Below are 23171 nucleotides of genomic sequence, written 5' to 3' on the forward strand. Positions count from 1 at the left end.
TGGTTTATCTGTAGTTTGTCTTATGGGTAAATCAATAATTAGGTGAAGTGTCTTGTTTTCTTCAACACATAACACCTTATACACAAGTTTATTTTACTTCACACTTGCTTAAGTTTATATCAACTAGTTCATTTTTCTAGTTCTTATAATTTTTACTTTTGTACTTAATATAGTTTGTGAAGACCTTTGGGGGCACGACTCTTCCTACCTTTTTTCAATATTGTTGTCTTCCTCCTACAACTGCCAAATCCATTTAGGATGACTTAGATTTTTTTGTCAGTTTTCCTACACCTGATTGTTGCTTGCCTTCCAAGGCCTCTGTTAGGATTGCTTTGGCCGTTTTTTAGATATGTTTCAAAGTATGATTTTCCATTCCTCCTCCAGACATTATTTCATGATGAGCATTTTTTCTATCTTTCTTGCCTCACCTTCCACCTTTGTTTTAGTTTACCATCAGGCAGATTTTCTTCTTGATGTTATGTACTTAGAATATCTGTCATTTAAATGGGGTGCAATTTCTGTTAATTCTATCCCTTTTATTCCCTATGTAGTTTCCAGCTTCATCTTATCATAATGATTCTCCTACAAGAAATATCTACTGTACACCTCCTTTCTTGGATGCTCCACCTATATCTAGAGAATTTTTGTGGGATGTCTCTTTCTATTTCACTCCATGTTGGGCCATTTGCTATCTTCAGTTCTTCCCTTTACACAGGGCTTCTTTGGTTTTGGAATCTTCTGGTGGGATGAGACACTGTTTTGTACTGTTTGTTTACCACCACTTCTAATAGGAAGTTATGATTGGCTTTTTTTCTCAACTAAGATTTTTGAAGTTACACCTGTGCATTTAGCATCACATGGATATCTGTGATGCTGTATTGTGGTTTTTATTTTGGAGGGGTGTGCTATTTTGTTGCATTCTGTCATTATAAACTTTATTCCTGCCCCACGTGTGGCACTATCCCATTCTTTATTTCTACCTACAAGTTTTGCCATTCATCTTTTATGCTTGATGCTAATTGGAATTCTGGATCAATCAGTTCCATCTCAACCACTTTTTGGTTCTTCCCTGTTTTAATATGTAATCTTTGATCACAATTGGGTGGGCAATTTCTGCAAGATTGAGAATGCTTAGAGTGCATCTTCTTCATTTTCATTTCTTAGGACACTATCTAAGATTTAGGCAAGGTGGATGCCATCTTCAGCTAAGGTAATATTATTTTTCAAATAGGGTGATTGGCCTTTGAAATGTGTTGCCTTAGGATGTTGAGGAGGCAGTAAATTTGAGTGAGTTTGAAAGATGGCTTGATAGATATATGAATGATTAGGACTGGCTTTAATTTTTTAACTGTTTTAATCTGGCTCAGAGGATGTGACATCTGAGATGGACCACCAGGTTTCTTGTTCTGTTAGGTATTTTTTCACCAGGTGATTTGGTATTAGTTTTCTGCTTTGCCCTTTAAATTTCTCTCAGTTCAGTAGGCCTTTTATCAATTGGTCTGTGTTTTACTTGACTTCCATATTTTGAGGTTTTTACTAACACCACTATTTAGATGTATGACTTTGGTTAGCTCCTGAACAAGGGTATTCATAATATACTCATTTGCTTCTTACACAGGCAGTTTGGGTGATTGGATTTTTTCAGTTGGCTACCTGACAGTTGTGATTATTTTGGAAGTGTGTTTTTAATCACTCACTTTAATCAGGATCATCCTTTCTCCTCCTTGAATGGATTCAATAGATGTTTGTTATCCACATCAGTACTGTTCACTGTCTTACAGCTAGTAAGGTTCTAATCCATTGGGGAATGTGACTTTGAGTCTGGCACTTTGCAGTCTTTTCAGGAAATGTGACACAACCTGTGATCTCTTGTTAGGGTTCCTCTAGTTTTTTCTTATAGCTTCCCTCTTTCTCTCTGACTACCTGCATTTGTGGTTGAACATATTTTCCACGTCATAAAGTTTACTGATGTTTTTCCCCTCATTTTCAAAATTTGGATGGCATAGGTTGACCAGCAGGAAGTTTTGGAACAATGGTCTTCAAAAATGAGATATTACCATGTTAATACTCTGGCACTTTAGCAGTCCAACATTCCTCAGTTCTTTTTCTCTTGTGTATATTTCATTAATCATGTTTTATTCCAACTGTTCAATGATGGTGTATTATATCACTTTCTGAGGGAGATGCATGTTCTTGTTCCCTTTGTGGGAGAAAATGGATCCCCATTTCTGAACTTGTACAGACATGCATTTCCTGGCATGTCATTTTCCAGGTACTTTTGTCCTTGTTACAAATTGCTGCTCCTCTATGGGAAGCATTTGACTTCTTTCCCCATTCCAAGTTACATCTTTTGTTTTCATCTCTGGTTCATCATCCACTCATCCTTGATGTCGATATGTTCAAATTGGATCAGACCCAGTTTATACCTTTTAGTTTTTCTCCTTCCAGAACTCTTCTTCCCAAGATAATTTTGATCATCCAGATTAGGTACTTATAACTGGTCTTTGCTGGCAAGCACACATTTAGTTTTCTTGGCTGTTTTGGATTCATATATGATTTTTGTTCTGAATCAGTTTTGGTGACCTACACTTTGTGGGGTCATGTGGAATATTTTTTTGTTATTTTCTTTTCCACCTTTATTTAAGGTTCGATCCAAATGACTTTCTGTGTCCCACACATTCTTCTTCCTGGTTACTCATTTTTGGTAGTCTCCTTCACTTTCACCACTTGTCTTTTTAGTACTTTTTTTTCCCCTATCATTGCTTACCCATTGGGTTTATTTTGTGATTTGATTTATATTTTTGTTCCTTATCTCTTTCTGTAATCAATTCCTGGTGTTTTCACTCTGTTCAGACACCTTATCTTTTACTTGCATCTCCAACTTGTTGAGCACTGGTACTGCACCTCATATGTTCATTTCCTGTTATCAACTTCTGGTAGCTGTTTCATCCTCATTAGTGTACTGTCTTCCAAACTTGCAAAAGAGTGAAGAAAGGCAGCAGGTGGAAGACAATACCCATTCCCCATTGGAGGTACTTTGTCTATCAAGCACCAGAGCTACACCTTATGGCACAGATAACCTAATTGCTTTGCACCATGAAACTTCAAACCCACCCACCCACTACACCTCACATGTCCATCTGTTATCAGTTTCAGGTAGCTGTTTAATCATCATCAGGATACTATATTTTATCTGTTTCCTTTCTTCATACCCCTCAGTGTGGATTCCTGTACGTGGTGAGGGGATCTCCCAGGGGAAGGTTCTGTTCTGTCTGGTTACCTTCTCTGGGATCTAAACATCCACCCATGTGTTTGCCATGCGTGGCAACCCGTGAAGGGGAGGAGAGGATCCTGGTGGTTGAGGGGTCCAACCGTAACACACCACTTTGGCCTTGAATTTCTATAGACGGGCAGTCTTTGGGTGGCCCCCCTTGGGTCATTCGGCTGGTCCACTTGGGCTAGAGTCAACCAAGTACCAGTGTTGGAAGTTTTCAACTGGTGTTTGGACATTGTGCCTGATTCCGGTGTTTGGGTATAGGGCACATGAAACCCTGGCGTTGATGCATTGTCCTTGCATGACATTGTAGTGCGTCCCCTCGTAGGGCTGCAAGGTGGGTGGGGCCAGCGGGTACTGAAATTTTTCTTTTTTCCTATGGATCCTCCTTCAAAAAATTTAAATAAAATAGCGAAAACACAGTCAAAAGGTAAAGCGACCACGTCTTGAAGACTCTGAGCAGCAATCTACAACATCTGTAACACACGTACCTTATTTTCTTATGTTACATTCTCTTTCAGAAAAACCTTTAGGGCAATTGTTCCCCTTTTTTATTCAGAAGGGACAAGAGGGTTTTGCTGGCTCTCCAAAGTCAGTAAAGAAGCTTTGATCTGGAGACATATTAGTTGAAACATCCACAACCCAACACAGTGAACTCCTCTTGAGGGACAATTGGGGATATACGTATTGAGGTTACCCCTCATGCTACTTTGAATTAATCACAAGGAGTTATTGTTGAGAGGGATTTGAAGAACATCCCTGAGTCAGAGATTCTCGCTGGTCTCTCCACTCAAGGAGTTTCTGCAGTGAGGTGCATCTCCGCTCTCAAAGATGGAGTTACACTGCCAACAAATACCCTCGTTTTGACATTTACATCATCACATGCACCTGCCACCATCAAGGCAGTTTATTTAATTTGCAGGGTATGGCCATACATTCCAAACCCTCTTTGATGTTTCCAATGTCAGAGGTTCAGCCATTCAAAGACATCATGTCGTGGTTCCCTGACATATGCTCATTATGGTGACAAGGACCACAATGCCTATGAATGTAACATGGACCCACATTGCATCAACTGCAATGGTTCTCATCCTTCCTGCTTTCGTTCTTGCCCAAAATAGTTGGAGGAAAAAGAGGTGCAGCGTTTGAAATAGACTCATAACATTAGTTATCCTGAGGCTTGGAAATTGCTGCCCGCCACTCCATCTCGGATATATGCTGCTGCACTTCATTCCACAACTACAGTGGGAGTGCAGATAAATCTCTCTGTGCCTCCAAGAGAATCGTTTTCAAAACAAATGAAAAGCCTTTTCACCTCCATGGTTAAAAAGGTTGAATCGACTTCCACACCCATCTCTGTTCCTCCCATACATTCCAACAAACCTCAAGATCCACATCCTTCAGTTTCAAATACAAGCATTTCTTCTGATACATCTTTTTCTCCCACCCCAAGAGGCAAAACAATCATTCGTTTGCATCCTAAGTCACTGGAATCCCCTTCCAATAACAATCGACCCAGGGCAGGATCCATGGAGGTTGATAGACCTCTTCCGACTAAGGACAGTAAAGAAAAAAGACATGGTTGTAAACAGAAGGGTTTTCCAGCCACTTTGCCTACCCGTCATTAAAAATGGCCACCTTGATACAATGGAACTGTTGAGGTTTACGTTCTAATCTGGATGATATCAAAACACTGATTGCTTCCTACCATCCTGTATGTCTTTCCTTACAAGAAACATTTCTTAAACCTTCTGATACAGTCACCATTCAGCAGTTTTCTCTGCACAGAAATGGCAGGCTGTTTGATGGATGAGTACATGGAGGGGTGGCACTATTGGTTGATCAACTTGTGCCCACCCTGTCTTCGTCACTCAACACACCCTTGGAGGCCGTAGCCATTCGTGTTTCCTTGGGTCATACCATCACTGTTTGTTCTCTCTACCTGTCCCCTGGAAAGACATATATGATCAATCAGACCTTGATGCTCTTGTTGAACAGTTGCCATCTCCCTTTCTACTCCTGGAGGACTTTAATGGACATCATCCCCTCTGGGGAAGTGCTGTTATTGATGGGAGGGATCGTTCTGTAGAGCGTATGCTCTCTGATCACAACCTTTCTCTTTTAAATACTGGTTCTTCCACGTATTTTCTTGCACCTCGTCAGTCCTTTACCACTATTGATCTCTCAGTTTGCTCCTTTTCATTATTCTCCCATTTTTCATGGAGGGTTGACAATAATCCACTAGGCAGTGATCATTTTCCTATACTTTTGAGAGAGACTGGCCGTGGTCGATGCCACCCTACCTGTGTGCCCTGGTGGAAGCTGGATCAGGCAGACTGGTCCACTTTCACTGTTCTCGCAGAACTTTATCCTGCCATCGTGAATCAGCCATCAAAAGATGACTGTGTGGCAGCAGTAACTGGCTGTATTATACAAGCAGCTGCTCAGTGTCTTCCTAAAACCTCGACCTGTTTTCCACGGTATCCTCGTCAGTGGTGGAATCCTGCTTGCCACTTAGCACGGAAGGCTCAAAAATGGGCCTGGGATACTTTTCGTAGATATCCCACACTTTCGAACATCGTCGCTTTCCAACGGGCCTGTGCACATGCTAGGTGGGTAAGACGTTAAAGTGAGAAGGAATCTTGGATTAAGTTCACAACTAGCATATCTTCTACCACCAGTTCCAAGATCATATGGGACAGGATTCGAAAGGTCAGTGGGCACTACAATTATATCCCCCTCACGATTTTATTCTTTGAAGGTCAGGAGGTGGCCGATGTCCGGAGCATCGCTGATACTCTAGGTGAAAGCTTTTGTTGGGTATCTAGCACTTCTGCTTGTTCCTCCACCTTCTTGGCCATCAAGATTTGGGCAGAGCGTTCACCTCTTTCCTTTCAAACTGACTTTTCTTTGACTATAATTGTCCCTTTACACTGGTGAAACTGAAAATGGCCCTTCATCGGTTTGGCAGTATATCTGTTGGACCTGATGATGTACACTATGACATGCTGCACCATCTATCTCCTGCTTCTCTTGATGTCCTTCTAATTGTCTTTAACTGGATCTGGCAGGAGAATGTTTTTTCTGATGCCTGGCTCTAGGCTATTATTTTACTTTTCTCTAAGCCAGGGAAAGATCCCAAGATTCCTTCAAACTACCGTCCAATTGCTTTGACGAGCTGTCTCTGTAAGACCTTAGAAAGGATGGTTAATGCTAGTCTTGTTTGGTTCCTCAAATCAAACAACCTCCTCTCACCCACCCAGTGTGGGTTCCGATGACAGCACTCCACCACAGACCACCTAATTCGACTTGAAACATTAATCAGAGAAGCCTTTTTCAAATGCCAACATCTTGTATCAATATTCTTAGCCATTGAAAAGGCTTATGACACAACATGAAGGTATGGCATTTTGCGAGACCTCCATACATATGGGTTACGTGGCCATTTACCCTTGTTTATTAAAAAATTTTTAATGGATAGGAGATTCCAAGTTTGTGTTGGTGCGACACTTTTCCGTTCTTTTGTACAGGAACTTGGAGTTCCTCAGGGCTGTGTTTTGAGTGTCACACTTTTCAGTATAAAGATAAATGCCATCACTGAACAACTCCCTCTCACTGTTGCGAATGGGCTGTATGTCGCGACTTTCACATCTCGTGTCAGTCGTCGAACATGAGATATATTGAGCGGCAACTACAAACTGCCGTTTTAATTTTTTCTCTCTAAAACCGTTTGCATGCACTTTTGCTGCCAATGGGGTATTCACCCTTATCCTGAACTTCATATCGGTGAAGTTTCACTGCCAGTGGTCCCTGAGACCAAGTTCTTGGGGCTTATCTTTGACCGTAAGCTCACCTTTATACCACACTTAAAGCAGCTTCGGGTCAAATGCACAAGCTCAATGAACATCCTCCGTGTTCTCTCTTCTACCAGTTGGGGAGCAGATCGATGTTCTGTGTTAAAGGTATATCGTGCTCTTATTCGATAAAAACTTGACTATGGATCAATGGTCTATGGCTCTGCCAGACCCTTGGCCTTAAAGATGTTGGACCCCATTCATCACCAAGGACTACAACTCTGCACTGGGGCTTTCTGCACCTCCCAGTTCAAAGCTTATACGTTGAATCTCATGAACCTTCTTTGCACCTTCGCCATTTGCAACTATCTTTACTATATTCTTTGAAATTTCATTCCTTACCAAAGCATCCCACCTGGGGATGTGTTTTCCTTCCTCAGTGGGTCGTACTTTGGTGTGCTTTTTTTTTTTCAAATAGTGTTTTGTGGTCACTTGTTGCACTTTTTTCTGTGTGAACACTTCTCTGAAATCTCAGCTGTGTTTGCCCTCCCATTTCTTGCAGTCCTTATCACTTTCTGTTTAAAAGCTGCTGGGGTGTTGGACCATGGAGGTATCATCCTGAGTGAGAGATACACAATATAAACAATAAAGACTTCATTCACTTGAGAGTGGAATAGTGGTGTTCTGCTAGTGTAAATGACAAGATGTCTTCCAAATGGACACTCCATTTCTGAATGGGTTGAGTTTTTCCATGAGAATGTTGTAGCTTTGGAGTGCACCATCCTACCTCTGCACTAAAGTTGGTTCATAGCAGTTGAGTTTTGGATTTAGAGCTGAACCAGTCAATATTGTCCATACTCATGTTGTGCTGATTGGGATCCCTCATCCTACCCCTGCATTGATGTTGAATCTCAACAGTTGTGCTTTGGATTTAGAATTTAACCAATCAATGTAAGTCCTCATACATGTGTTTAGGGTGTCATGGGTCATGGTGGATGCTTTTGTTGGTTGGTCTGCTTCTTCTTTTTGCACTACTACTTGGTGTTTTTATAACCAAGGCTGTTATTCCATTTGAGGTGGTTCTGGTTTGTTTGATATGAGTAGGATATGTATTTTGTGTGTTATTTCATTCTGTTTGATGTGCCCTGTTTACAGATCATTTGTGGGATTTCTCCTCCAGTTGGCTTAACTTTAGGTGAAGATGGTGTAATTTACTTCCCTGCCTTCACTTGGATGTTGGCTCCCAGTTATTGAGTTTTGGAAGTAGTTGATTTGCACTGTACAGTCCATGCATCCTAGCCATTCTACACTTAAGGCATATCATATTTTACCCACATTCTCTTCATAAGGGAGATTGAAATTATAATATTTTGCAGTTAGGATCACTGTCCAGCCCAATTTTCTCTCATGAAATGTGTCCTCACAATTTTCTGGACAGATCTGTTGCACCTTTTCGACATTTTGGTGAAGAGTATACATGTTGTAGAAGTAGTGTGGTTTCTCACATATAATCTTCTTATTAGAGGGTTCTCTTGTTAGGGAGTTCTTAGAATGCTTTTACTTTCTTTCCTTCTTTCTTGCATCAGTTCATCCACCGATTTGGTGTGGTATTTTATAGTAACATACTTTGCTGGATGTTATAATTTTCCTGCAATGAGAAATTATTTCTGACAGGTACTTACTTCCATTCACACTTCTTACCCTTCCTGACCAATGTCAACCAGCATTTATATTTCTACATGGAAAAGTCAGTTAAAGCATCTGAATCGAGGGGTGAATGGTAGTGAAAAGCATGTGTGTTTATGTTAGTTATGAATATTTATACTAATTGAGTATATTGCTTCACCAACTGTTTATTTTTTTATTGCAAAAATATCTTGCTGAAATATTTTATTTAGTATGCTTTAAATATTTCCAAGTCACCACTAGATTATCATCAAAATTTTTATTCCTTCCACGTTTGACCCTGTTGTTGTTAGCTGTGTTTTTATTAGCCACATTTTAGCTGAAGAAATGGGATCCCGTGAATCCAATGGGAGGCCAATCAAATTAATTGTCATCAAGTTTGCCACATTTTCAAGTGTAAAGAGGCTTCTTTTATCTGAATATATGATATTCATTATTGAAAAACCCTCTTTCTGCTTCTGCAGAACTAAGAGCAACAATATTGATGATATTTTTAGCCTTTTGAACAGTTCCTGGTATCTCATGATTATGACAATTTTGTAAGACATTTTCCACGTAGTCATGGAAATCATTAATGCTGCTTTCGTGATGAAAGAACTTACTGAATTCATACAGGTTTTCTTCGGTGGCTTTTCAAGGAACAATGTCTTCATCAGTATTCCTGTGTTTACCAGTTCATGAATTTTATAGTAATTTTCTTGTGTATTATTTTTTGATTTTAAGTGATCACAATCCATCAATCTGGCTTTCATATTTTTTTACTGCTTCCAGTAGTTTATGATGAGGAAAGCCTTACATATCTTTGGTTTTCAACAAACCCAATATTTCTAAAGGTGTCAGAAGCAATGGTCTAATCAGTTTTCTTTTTAAAGGTTTCTTTACTTTCTTTGAGCATTTCAAATACCTTAATGGCCCCTTTTTATTAGTTCTTCAGTATAGTACTGGATAAGCATGCCATACAGCAAGTGTTGATCTTGGTCCCAAAACTCTATCAATTTTCAGAATTTCTAGTCTAGTTTCTTCCAAAATATTGAAAAGTTCTATTTGATTTTTGTTTAATTGGTGAATGATTGTGTAGCTTTTATCTATGAACACTTTGCAGTGAGTTACTTGTTTTATATCAGTGATAGAATCATCTAAAACCAGTTGCAAATGGTGATTTCAAGCAATGCCAGATTATGATGTTGGGAAAATCATTTTTGAGTTTAGTGCTCACCCCTGACATGTGGCCAAGCATTACACTTGCACCATCTGAGCAGAATGCAACCAAATTATTTTTTAAATATCCACTATCAAATCCTGCATCATGCAAACTTTTTTTCATGCAAAATACAGATGTGTATATAGTTTCAGCATCATGTCCTTTCAACTCAACCAAACCAAGAAAAAGTATTGGCAACAGATCACAATCTTCAACCTTTACAAAAATTATGATCACTGGTTTATGAAATATGGTTGAAGTTTCATCAGTGATGACACAGACTTTTAAATTTTGTTCAATTGTTTTAGTAAATATTTCATTTTTAATTTTCTTTGCAATGTGATCAACTATTTTAACAGTAGTTTTCCAAGAATGGAGTCCAACCCATTTTTTATTTGCAACTCAATCTCATCTTCAACATCAGGAAATGGCCTGGTTAATTTTGCTACACTGTAGATTCTATTAAAACTTTACATGTAGAGCTGATATATTTTTGGTTTATTTTATCTAGGCATTTGGTAATTGCATCATCTGCACAATCTTTCAATTGCATTGCATATATATTGTGTGTCTTCAATGAAAAATATTCAGTCTTTTTTTTTTTTTTTTTTGAAAGATGCTTGCTGGATGGTTTTATTCTTTCCTGATGCTTCCACACTATAGCTTCTCCATTCTATCGATACGTAACTTCCCTTGATGTTTATGGAATCACATTTGGTGCAGTGATCACAATAAAGTTTCTTGCTATGAAAAACCAAACCATTATATTTTTTCTTGAACTCTTCAGCCTACTTCATACTCCAGCAATCCAGAAGAGCAGTTGCTGGATCTTCATCATCTCTAGTTTGTGCAGTATTAGAAGCAGAAGTTTCATCACTTCTTGAAGTTGCTGGTGTTAGATGTTCAATTAAATATTGCTTTAAAGTTTCAGTTCTTGGGGTTTTTCTTGCAAACTTTAGTATATCATGTTGCTGCTTCATTTTAGGGGCTGAAGCCTGAAAAGCCAAAATTTCTTCATTCAAAAATGTGTTTTATTCCCTTAAACAGTCAGACACCATCATGTACTACATTTAACATTTTTGGTAATGGGCATATTAAAATAACTTGTCTGTGTCTGAATAAATTAAATGTTTAACTGGCACAATTTGACTTTAAAAAGGTGAGGGGCAGCAATATTAACCAACCACTACTGAAAAGATCAACAACGAAAATGTCAATCCAGGCTAAATCTCCAATCTGTGAACTTTTAATTTTGCTCTAGAATAGTAAAACCTATAAAATAACATTAAGCCTCACAGTTTAATGTTAGTAGCATAGAAGTCTACATAGAATGCATCATTTTTTAAACTTACCTTCTTTTCTCTGTTTGCTCCAAGTATGATAGATGACTCACACTAAATGTTCACTCAGGACAATGTAGGCCTGCATTAGTTTACAGCAATGCTCTTCTTCCTTTGTCTAAGGTGGCTGATCTGTCACTTGTAGAGACCCATGCAAATCTGGTCTCAGATGTTGTTATACTAATTTATAATTGTGTTACTGCGCATGACCTTGCATAGCGAGAATCCTCATAGTGACAATTGATTACGTAGCAAGAAGTCCGATTGTGATAGTCAATACATTTTACGTCTAGCAACAGAAGACTAAGAGCCAGTAAAAATTGGTTCGGTGAAATCGTGAAATTTTAAGCACAAGTTCTTAAAAACCACTGTGAACCAGCTGAATCACACCACTGTGTGTAATCTATGGTTCTCAACATGCGTAACTTTACACAAAGTACAGTTAATACCACCTCTCAACTAATGACTAATTTAAACATGTGTGAACTCATAATATCCTAATTATAATTTGAGCTATTGATTTTTTTATATCTTTACTGAATTTAATTTAATTTGTTTCTTGTCTGTGTTCCTGTTAATGTCATTAATTTAAATGATATACAGTAACGATCCCAGCCAAATTACTTGAGCCACAAACATGAGTTCAAAGAGTTTAATCCATGTTCTTATCTGTAGTTATTGCAGTAATGTGGTTACTAGCAGCCTGTTTACTTCAAAAGTATTATCTGAGAGTAAAATTGCTTAAAAACTCTTGTTTTTTACATTAATGTTATGGTGCTTGTATTATGTAATATAGGCAATTTAGTTTTACGCTGTGATGCTGATGTATTGTTTCAAAGCAATGTTGTAAATTTACATACAATCTGACTTAAAATACTCATGTTCAGAGTACTTGCAACCCCAGTATTTCATGTGAATGACAGAAGTTATGTGAACATAAAAGAAAAAAAGATTAATTATTCTTATAATCCTTTGTTTCATAATAAATATTCTGTATTCATTTAATAGAAAAACTGATATGCAATGATATTAGTGAGTCACGAATCAACCGTCTGATGGAAGTTTCCAAGTTCTATGTTCCTTCTATGGATTCATGGAAGAAGAAGATTGTAATAATGAAGGGTAATGCATGTGATGAAAGACACACTGGATGTTATGACAAGGTACAGTTAGCTCATTCAAATGTTTTGTAAGTTTCTGAATAAGTAGATATATAAATACAGTTTGGGTTAATAGGTACGGTAAGTTATCTGGTTGGGGTTTCAAACCTTGCTGGCTCAGTTTAATTATACAGGTAGCAGCAATTTCAGAATAGTGGATTTGATAATCTTTTATTCATTGTTACAACACAAGTGTTTACACTTTGATCTGTAACAAAATACAGAAGATGCGAGTTAATGTGAAGTTAGCATTTGTGTTTCTGAATTTTGCAGCTATGCTAGCTCAGTTTAAAAAAAGCATCAACTTCATAATTCTGGTCTGAGTTTACTGTTGTTGCTTCAACTACAGATAAGAGTAGGTTTCAAGTTCTGATGTTTTATAAATGTACATGAGATATAAGCCATTGTATGAAGAAAAGTTGTTTTTAAGACTTTTACATGTAGCCCTACTAGCTTGGCTAATATAGTAACAGCTTCATACTATTGGCGTGAATTGGTAAGTATAGATTAATTTGTATGTTAAAACGTAATTTCTTTTTTGTGGTCTTGAGCTAAACATATAAACAAGCACCTTTATATCAAGTTTAAAATGCAGAATTTTCCAAACATCTTTCTCATGCACCTGATAGATAAGATTATATATGAAGACATTAAATACAAGAAACTTAAGTGATTTAATCCTTATATTGAACTTTTTTGTTCCGTTGTTCTAATCTTTTCTAAATTGGGGGCTGACCATTAGATGTATTTCAATGGTTAAGCAACAAATTAGATATTACTGTGTACAGGAAGGATCCAGGGTTTAGGTGTAAAAGGAGTTAATCTTAGGGAAAAAAGGCCTCGGTGAATTGTTAGACTTGGAGGGATTTGTTTCTGTACTTCCTGTGGAAGATCAATTATTCAGCAAATAAAAACAGAATGGTTTATAATATGTCACATGCAAGGTTGTGTGTTGTTGTTTTTTTTAGGGAGGGCTTAGTAAAATAGATTGAACTCTTTCTCTCTTAGTTTTTTACAACAATGCCCAAGATGATGTGAAATATTGTGCCAACTACTATAACTTCATTATCCATTTAGTTATGTATGCATAAACTGAAATGAGTTGCACTGAAGTATTTATGGTTTTCTTTTGATGGAGACAATAGCATGTTTTATTCATATTTTTACAGAACAAGGTGATAAAATGCCATTTGGCCCATCAAAGTCATTCTTCTACTGTAGTCTTACACTTGTTAAGTCTAAACATGAAAAGAAACCTAACAGATATTTTTGAAAAATTAGAAAATGTTCAGTTAAAGCTGAAAATAATAAATTCAAATACTTCTCAATTATTGAACTTTTTGAAATAAGATGAACACACATTTCAATAGCAGTAGTTACAAATAGCACCAGAAGATATGTTATTGTGACCTTCAGTGCAGAATACTGAGTTGTGTCAATATTTTTTCCTGTTGCTTGTTTGTAGTTCTTCTCCATAAGTAAATAAGATCTTGATCTTATCAATATATATACATACAATGAAATTATATATATGTTTTTTTCACAAGCGTATGTAACTGTTAAAGTTATTTCAGTAAAAATAAAATCTAATTAATCTTGGAAATAATTAAGTGAAAAATATTTGTTTCAAACAGGATCTGTTTTTTTCCCATCACAGTTAAAAATTTAAAGATGTAAGGCTGAATGACAAGTTCTGAGTTTTGTTTTTGCTTTTCAAGGTTTTTTTTTTTAGCACTATAACATTGTTGTGAATATTTGAAATGTTTCTTGTGCTTTTACTTAAGTTTTGTGTTACATCAGTAATTTATGTTGAATTTGAAAATGTTATCTCAAAATTTTAGAAGTTAAATCCTTTGAAAACTTCAAGACTAGGCTATTCAGTTTCTGGATGACTGAGATTTTTATTTAGTTACTGTACTCAAGCTAAATTATGGTTTGTGATATTTTAAAGGTATTTTCTATATCAAGAATAGCTTCCTTTGTGTGAGTTTGAATACATAATATTGAGCTCTGATTTAATTAATGACACAAATAACACTTACAAAATGATAAGTCGGTTAATTGTTGAGTTTAATATCTGCACTGAAAATTTATGTGGAAAATAAGTATTTAGATTCAGAATTTCATGATCATTGCCCATTATTGCATTTTGGTTTAAGATGTCACCAGAACAATTTTTTGCCCCTAATGGAATTTAGATACTAAACTAAATGCTTTTAAAGATAATTTATTATTATTAGTTTTAATTCATTTCCTGGTTTCTAAAGCCTACTTGGGTGTTTTAAATGCTTTTGGTTAGTGTAGTGCAAAATGAACACTGTGATGATATATTTTGCTATTTTTATAAAGAAGCATAAGTTATATGAATGTGTAATACTACTTTGCTTTGTATGACAAAAAACAACTGCTGTTCTTATATTTTTACACAGGTTTTGGTTGATGTTCCATGTACTAATGACAGGCTCTCTGTAAGCAAAAATGACAATAACATCTTCAAACCTACTCGACTAAAGGAGAGAACAGAACTTCCTCATAAACAGATGAATATTTTATGGTAAGTGATATGTGTCAGGCCACATGGTAAGTAACAAAGACAGAATTATCACTAAAGCATTACTTTTATATGTTAAGAGTTCTATCATTCAGTATGATTTACTGGATTCTGAAGTTTAATTTTGTGTAGTTGAAGATACTTAAAAGTATCTAAAAGTATTAAAGTTCTCTTGAAAGAGAGTTGTTTTAATAGTTTAGAGTTTATATGTTAGCCAGGTATCAAAAATTTTGAATTTTGCTTCATCTAGTTCACATTACAAATGTGCAAATCAAGAAGTTAAGGGATTCTTAGAGGTTCTTTCATTTTTTACTTCCTACTTTTTTTCATATGGCATTGCTGGCAGATGGTGAGATTCATGATTTTACCTCAAATCATGTTTTTGGATTTGTTAAAAATACGTTATCCTTTTTGCAACAGGCAGACATATGGTACTTTGAGATATCCTTACAAAACCTGGTAATATTTCACTGAAGTTCTTAAATGTCCTGTACACAAAAATGACATTTCTTTTCATTACTTCTTTCTAATAAAAATATTATTTATCTATAGTAGTTGTTTGAATTCAATTTCTGAAAAATTTATGTGGAATGTGATTTTCATTTTAAGTATAAAATATTTTTCTTCATCTTATGGGTTTTACTATTTTATTTGTGTAATTAAAGAACATCCTAAATGAGTATCACACATTTTTTTAAGGTAAATATTTATATTTATTTTTCATTTTCTCTGTAATATTACTAACTCTACCTGTTATAATCAATGTATGGTGCATTTAAATGATAAAAATTAGGAGAAAGAAAAAGGTACATACTTTTTAGTTTTTTCCATAAGATCATCTTTTGGTTATTATCATAATTTCAAGTTTATTTTGTTTGTTGTTTCACACATAGTTAATTTTTATTGTTTTATATTCCTTTCTTGTCCTTTACCTTTTATTATTTATCTCGACACAAGTCAGTAATTCCTTCAGGCATATTACAGTATCTTTGGCAGAGATGTGCAGTCTTTAAGTAAAATATTTGTGCACTTCATAATATTATAAATCTTAAGAGCTGAAACAAAGTATGATGTGGAATAAAAACATGTTTAATCATTTTAATTATGCATTTTAAATTAAATAATACATAATTAAAAAATAAAATAAGGCTTACGTACAATGTAGCTGTATCTGTGCTAATAGCATATTTAGGTAAGGAACAACTGTAAATTCTGTAATCAGTCAAGCAGTCAATAATATTACAGGTAGTTACATTTTCTTAACAAAAACTGCATACCATTTACAAAATAACTGTTGTTGGATAATAGTGTAAAACAAGCTCTTTTTAATGACTATATAAGTATGTATGTAATGTCTACATGTAGGCTATAAACCTAAAACAAATTTGTTGAAGGTGGGCATGGCACTAGTCAGGTGTTAATAAAATTTATTACTTGTTTTAACTGCATTCATCTAGAAAACTTTGATGTACAGATCAATATTTTAAGTATACACCTTATTGTCCGGCCAACTGATACTGTGTTATTGAAGATATGGAGTGCTAAAGAAGATATTTTTCTTAGATCATTGGTCACATGACCTCTGAAGTTTTAATTAGTTTTTTAAAGGTTTCTCTTGAAATAAAGAATTTAGAACTTTCATAAAACATCAAATCATAACATTGTATTATAATGTAAATCTGATTTGCATACATTAATCCTTTTGCACCAGGTTTCATATACACAAATTTACCTACATATTTGCACATATTAAGTATTTGCTCTATAAGGTTTGATACAGTAAGTGTATCTCCACAAAATTTGATTGACTTTGAGTAAAGATCACAATTTTTTATACACAAAAATCAGATTTTTAATGAAATATTTTTACTAAAGGTTTGTTTGAATATATGGAGTCTGTTTCATTACTAATCTGAGTACAAGGTGATTTCATGCTATGATTAAAAACTATTCTTTATTTCAAAAATATTATTTGCATAATGTCTAAAACCTCCTAAATACATTTCAAATGTTTGTTTTCAGTAATACTTTATATTTTGTTTTTTTCATACTCTAACTATGTAGCCTCTCACTAAACCAACCTTGTAACCGTAATAATAAGATTATGCTCTTTCGTGTTAGAATGACTGCATATTACACAAAAATGCAAATATTTACTCAAAGCAACTTAAGTCTCATAACACTGTTGACCTAGCTAACATTACACAACTTGCATCAAAGCGTGGTGCACATGCACTTGTGTAACATATCAAATAATATAAAACTGTCCTTTAGTCTTCTCTGTCTTGGCTGGATTTTAGTGTTAGTTTTCTGTAATATACAAACATATTTCAATTATTATATATTTTATGTTTATTACTACGTAGAAATAGATTATTAAACTTATTTTTATTAAAATATAGAACAATAAATAAATAAGTAAAGCAAACAAGCTATGACCTTTGAATTCAGTTGTTGCTTGACAGAAGTTGATAAGCCTTTTAAAATTCTGCACATGGATTTCTAGGTTTTACACACATGTACATAAAAGGATACCTATTCTGAGAGAGTTGTTACTTTTTTTTGTGCACCACCAGCATAATCATCCATTGCATAAAGATACAAGAAGCTGAGGTGAAACAGAGCAGCTCATAGCAATGCTGTTCTTAGGAGCTTGAAATTAGCAAAGCTCTGTTTAGACATATTATAGTACAAAGGAAACCAAAAAGTAAAATGTAGACTGTTTTCAGCAGAGCATAGTATGAAAACAAAAGTTCAACTATATCAAAATGAAGCATCTTGTTTGACCAGATAAAGAAGTATGCAATTATATGCTAACAATACAAGAAGACCAGTGTACTTACCACGAGCTATTCAGTCATGAATTGAAGACCGTTTATTAGTCATTATTTATGGCAGAGTTGTATACACTACATACACCATATGTAATTAGGGTAACATTGTAGATTCAGAAAAGTTTTTCTTTTTTCTTGAGTCTTTACAATAAGAAGATAAGACTGCTTATGTGAGATAGATTTGTATCTGTTTTCTCGAATGTGTCTTCATCACTAATAACAACATGAAGTCAGAAGATGCTGACACTCGATCATTCTCTCTTCTACATTGTGCATTTGCAGTTCCTAAATTGGGTTATTTTACCTGACACAGTTGTTGTTGTTTTTCAGAGAACTGGTATTAAAAGAATACAAGGACATTTTGTTTTGAGCAGGCAATGCAAATAAAAAGAGGTATATTCCTGCCTGTATTTTGATGCTAGAAATGCCATATAAATATTAGTTTGTTTGATTTCCTCAGGGACCCTGATCCATCATCATGTTTGATGGTAATGACATGCAGGCTGTTCATAAGCTTGTTTGTACAGCAGAAGTCTTCTAATCAGTGTAAATCAGGTATATGTATGATTCACTTGAGCTCCATTGGAGATCTTGGCTTTTTGCCTACATTAAAGAATACCATAAATCAACATGTAAAGAAAAGTGTGTTAACTATGTTACAGTGATTTGGTGGTGTAACAAAAGGATTTCAGCCAGTAAAGATGGTGGTACCACTGCTTCCCAAAAGCCTTGAAGTTGTATCCTGTTCATGCAGGAAGAATTGTGCTTAAAGTTACCTGCATTAAGGCTTGAAACTGTGATGTAGCTAGCTGCAGAAACGGTTTCACCAGACTTGACAGAACAGAAACAAAAGCTTGTCAGAAGTAGGACAGTGAGAGTGATGCTGACACGTAGGGTATCTGATTCAAGGATGGTGATCCATTTAATTAAGAGGTTCAAAAAGCTTGGGCATTTTCTCAGGTTCCACTTAGAATGTATCATTATTCATGACAATGGGCTTGATTGATCTATCTAATGTGGACATAGCTTCTTAAGAATTTGAGACTAGAAGGCAAAATGTATATGTGCCAAACTTGTGGCATGGTCTGTCATACCTAAAGAACACTGCAACACTATTTCCTTCTATGATCTTGGCAGCTATGTATTTACCTGTGTATTTGTTTGTGGTATGTTCCTCAATACAATTGGTATCAGTGTGATAATTACATAACTTTCAGACCCAAGGCCTGTAGTGCATATTCTTTTTCCCACTTTGAATTATTATATAATGATTAATTCTTTCTAATTCTGTGGCTGGTAGAAAGGGTTGACAGTTGAAGTTGTAGAACTTAATGTTTGTGCTCAAATATATTACCAATTAAAATATTCACAGAACATGCTCAAATATATTACCAGTTAAAATACTTATAAAGTAATCTAGAGAGTTAAAACTATATTTAATAATAACAAATAATACAACTCCAGAAAAGAAAATAATTTACTTAAATGCAACATAAATATTAGTTTTGAGTGTTTACAGCATAGCAGATTACAGGCCTTACCTAGTACTTAAATAATAATAGCAGGATAAGTCTAGTAATTCAATTTTAAATAATAGTAATAATAAAAAAGAAACTTGATTTAAAAAACAAATCATATTGTTCATTCAACACTGGTAGATGTTATAATAAGTTTCAGTAATCTTAATTCATTTGTTTAAACTTAAATGAGAGAGTAGAAACAGTGAAACAACAGGATTATAAATAGTATTTACACATAGTACCCACCCAGTAACTTCTATCTGGTTTCAAAATCACTACCTATATCCACCAAAGCAATGATAAGCATCACAATCTGTAAATTCTTTTCATTTATCTGTGCAATCAAACTTTTTAATATCATCTAAGTGTAAATTTCAAGAATGGAGTGTTGTATATGTTTTGTGTATGTTAAGAAATAAAAGAGAACTCACCAAAATTTGTTGCATGTTTATTTTGTTTTCCATGTGTTCCTTTCTCTCTGATATTACTGTAAGCCTTTTCCCCACCAGTGATAAAGTACTGCTACTGTTTACTAGATACAGTGTACTAAACAAGTACTATTACCCAATTGTCAGCTTGCATACTGAGGCTTGTGTTCTGCACAAAGCCTTTATGCAGTCCAGCAAACCTCTCCATGGGAAATGTACACTCAACTCCAAATTTGCTCCTGTCATTCTGCATTCACAAAGTTTATTGATTGATACAGTTTGGATTTTTCTGTATCCTGTACCGTAATGGATTCTTTAACCTCAATCACATAAACTGTAATTGTAACAGAAATTGGAAGTATGTGATTGGTCAAGGAATAGCATCATATTTATTTTCTGTGGTATTACACATTTTCCATTGCAAAACTGATGATTAATTCCAGATGCTGCCAGGTTTTGCCTAAAGCACCCCCCCCCCCACACACACACACACGTATCATATATGCATCATTGCAGTTCACCTCTTCAACTAAAACATTTTTCCTTCCTATTATACTCCAGATGTACATTTCTGGTTGAAAATAGTCCAAATTAAGTCCTCACATGTGGGCTGGTCAGTTTCCCTCCTTCTACTGTGGACTGGATGACAAATGCCCACTGCCACCAGGTTTTAGACTGAAGATGCATCCCAGCTTTCAATCCATCTTCCTACCCATCAGCTGGATGTCTGTTCTCCTGTTGGTCATAGCTGGATGCAGCATCTTTTCCTGCTTGTTTACAATCAGATACTTTACCCTACTGTGAGCTAGAAATACTATACCTCTTGCTATTAGGTTTTAAGCCAGGGATGTCATGCTGCTGAGGCTTTTCATCTTCCTACCATCTGCTGGATGTTGGTTTCAGGCAGATCTGATGATGGTTGGATTAGAAATGCATGGAAGTGAGAAAGGATTTTGATATGGAAACTTGTTATGCTTACCAATTCCCATTTTGAGGTGAAGGAGGTAGGTGTTCCTCTTCCTACTGCAGATCTGATATATCATTCCAGATAACTTGGGTTTCAATTGAGATCCACCTACCATTGTGATCTGTTGTGCCCTAACCACTTCACATCCAGGTGCCCTATTTTTTTATCATACATATTTTTGGATTCCTAAATGTTCCCTTTTTTTTTTTTTTCCACAATTATAAGAGTGAGTATACCAGGATCAGATGTGGTGTGGTCTACTGCTGAAGTATGATGTTTTTTATCTTGATTCCAGACTTTCTGGTCTCTCTTTGTGTACTTCCTAAAGGGAGATCATATATTTTGTTGGCCCTGCACCAGTTTAATTGGGGATTCTAGCTATTTTGTGAAAAGAGGTTAGATATCAGAAGTTAGCATTTCCTACACTAAAAATGTATTTCCGATAGATACTTTCTCTGTCATTTCACACCCAGCCTCCCACTTCTGATGGTATATGGTGTAGGTCTTCTGACCAATCTTGAAGTGAATAATGAGAGTAGATGTGAAGAGATCCCTGGATAGAAGTTGTATTATGTTCCTGTTGCTGGATAATTTGTATGTAGATATGCAGAAGTTGGGAGGTGGAAGACTAGTGGCATGTATTGAAAATTTGTGCTAATAGATGGCCATGCTAGCTGAGAAAAGATACTTTACAAGGAGAGAGATCTAGTAAAAATAGATTTTAAGTGTAGGAAAATGCTAACTTTCAGTTATATTGTTTTTTATTCCAACTATCCAAGTAATAGGAATATAGCCATTATAGTTTCTCATTATTATTTCAGATTAATTTAGGGTTGTTTAGTTTAATCAATTGGTGTCATAACTCATGAAAATAATCAACTAATCAATACTGATGTTTACAGTTGTTAATATTTTCATTTGTTCCAGGTATCTAAGTCTTATGTGAGAATAATTGGTTAATGAATCCAACAATTAATTGATTTTCAAATTTAAAAAAATTATTAAAATCTGTATAAATGTTTATTATAAGTCAAGAGAGGTAATTTATTTTTCTATACTCATAATGTAAGGATGGTTTTGAAAATGGAATGGTTATCCTATAGAGGTAGGTTAAAATCTTTTCTTCAATAGAAAATAAGTTTAAAGGGGTTATCTTATTGGTTAATAGCATAAGTGACTGGATTTTTTTATGCTATAGTATGAAGATGATAAGATGAAAAGACACAAGCTGAAGATTTGAATACAGTTAATACATTTTTATTGTTCAAAGAGAATGATTGTATTTTGGAATGAATTGAGACAATGTGAGTAGTAGAGGCTGGCAAGTTTGTGGGGAATTGATGCTGTTCTGAGAAATGAAGAATGGGTTTATATTTTTAATTTTTTTCAGTGGTAGGTTTGCAAGAAAAGTCTTGAAGGACTAAATGATCCCTTTTCCATGTGTTATAATCCTCTTACTACATTTCTTTTCATATGGTTAAAAAAATCGATTTGGATGTCAATATCATGCAAAACTATAGTGGAAAAACATACAATTGTTTTTTCATTTTTGCTAAAATCTTGCAAATATTAATGGCCTTGAAAATAGTTCCCTGTTAAAAACATGGGAGAAAAGCTTAGTTTGGTGATACATTGCAAGAAGAAAAGATAGTTGTGAATTCTTTTGCCATGATTAGAGTCCCATTTTGTATGTTAATTAAGATGAAGTAGTCCTAATCATTTTCCTCTCAACCTTATCAGGTTTAATTTTACCCAAAAGGTCACTGTTTATAGGCTTTGTTTACATGTGAACTTCTCAAAATGCAATAAACCATATAATTGATGCATAAGATTAACACAGCTTGGTCTGATAGAGTTGAATAACTGACTTCTGCAAATACATGATCCTGAAATGTTGGATTTAAACAATTATGGAGTTTTAAAGAACAAGGGAACTTCTATTATAAAAAATGGCTAATGTTAGAGCTAGTTTTGGCTGAGATGCCCTTCTTCTGGAGATTTAAAAGAAAAAGAAGTAAGGACAACTGAACCCAAAACATTATGAACATTGAAATATCTATTAACAGCCATTTTTTTATGCTACAAGTGTTTCTCACTTTTTTGTTTTCAATTTCATCACACTACAGCTATTTTATAAGCTTATATCTTAAAATAACTCTGGCTAACACACGTACCAGTTCTGGTGCAAAAATAGGCATAGTGCTAACTTCATGAGAACAAGCTCTTGCATGACTTAAAGATCAGTATATCGGAAGGAAGATCTGAGGGTCTTGCATTCAAAAGTTAATGCTAATAAGTATGTTTTGCAGTTTCAGGAGTAGGTGCAATATGAGAGTAATAGTCAATCTTCTTATTTAGTTAAAAGAGACTGATGCTGAATGCTTACCCTTTTGTTTGCAGTTCAAAATCATGTAGT

General features: G+C 35.2%; 1 protein-coding gene across 2 annotated transcripts in view; it reads left to right on the forward strand.

Moving 5' to 3' along the window:
• The window catches only part of l(2)10685 (5-methylcytosine rRNA methyltransferase l(2)10685), a 41318-nt gene that overhangs the window by 17146 nt on the left and 1001 nt on the right, over positions 1–23171 (forward strand). For both annotated transcript variants that reach the window (XM_076481547.1, XM_076481548.1), the window contains 2 exons: positions 12304–12458; positions 14885–15009. In XM_076481547.1, coding sequence (XP_076337662.1) covers positions 12304–12458; positions 14885–15009 — 280 coding nt within the window. The remainder of the gene's footprint in view (positions 1–12303; positions 12459–14884; positions 15010–23171) is intronic.

This window comes from Tachypleus tridentatus, chromosome 13 (genome assembly GCF_004210375.1).
Source record: "Tachypleus tridentatus isolate NWPU-2018 chromosome 13, ASM421037v1, whole genome shotgun sequence".
NCBI lineage: Eukaryota > Metazoa > Arthropoda > Merostomata > Xiphosura > Limulidae > Tachypleus > Tachypleus tridentatus.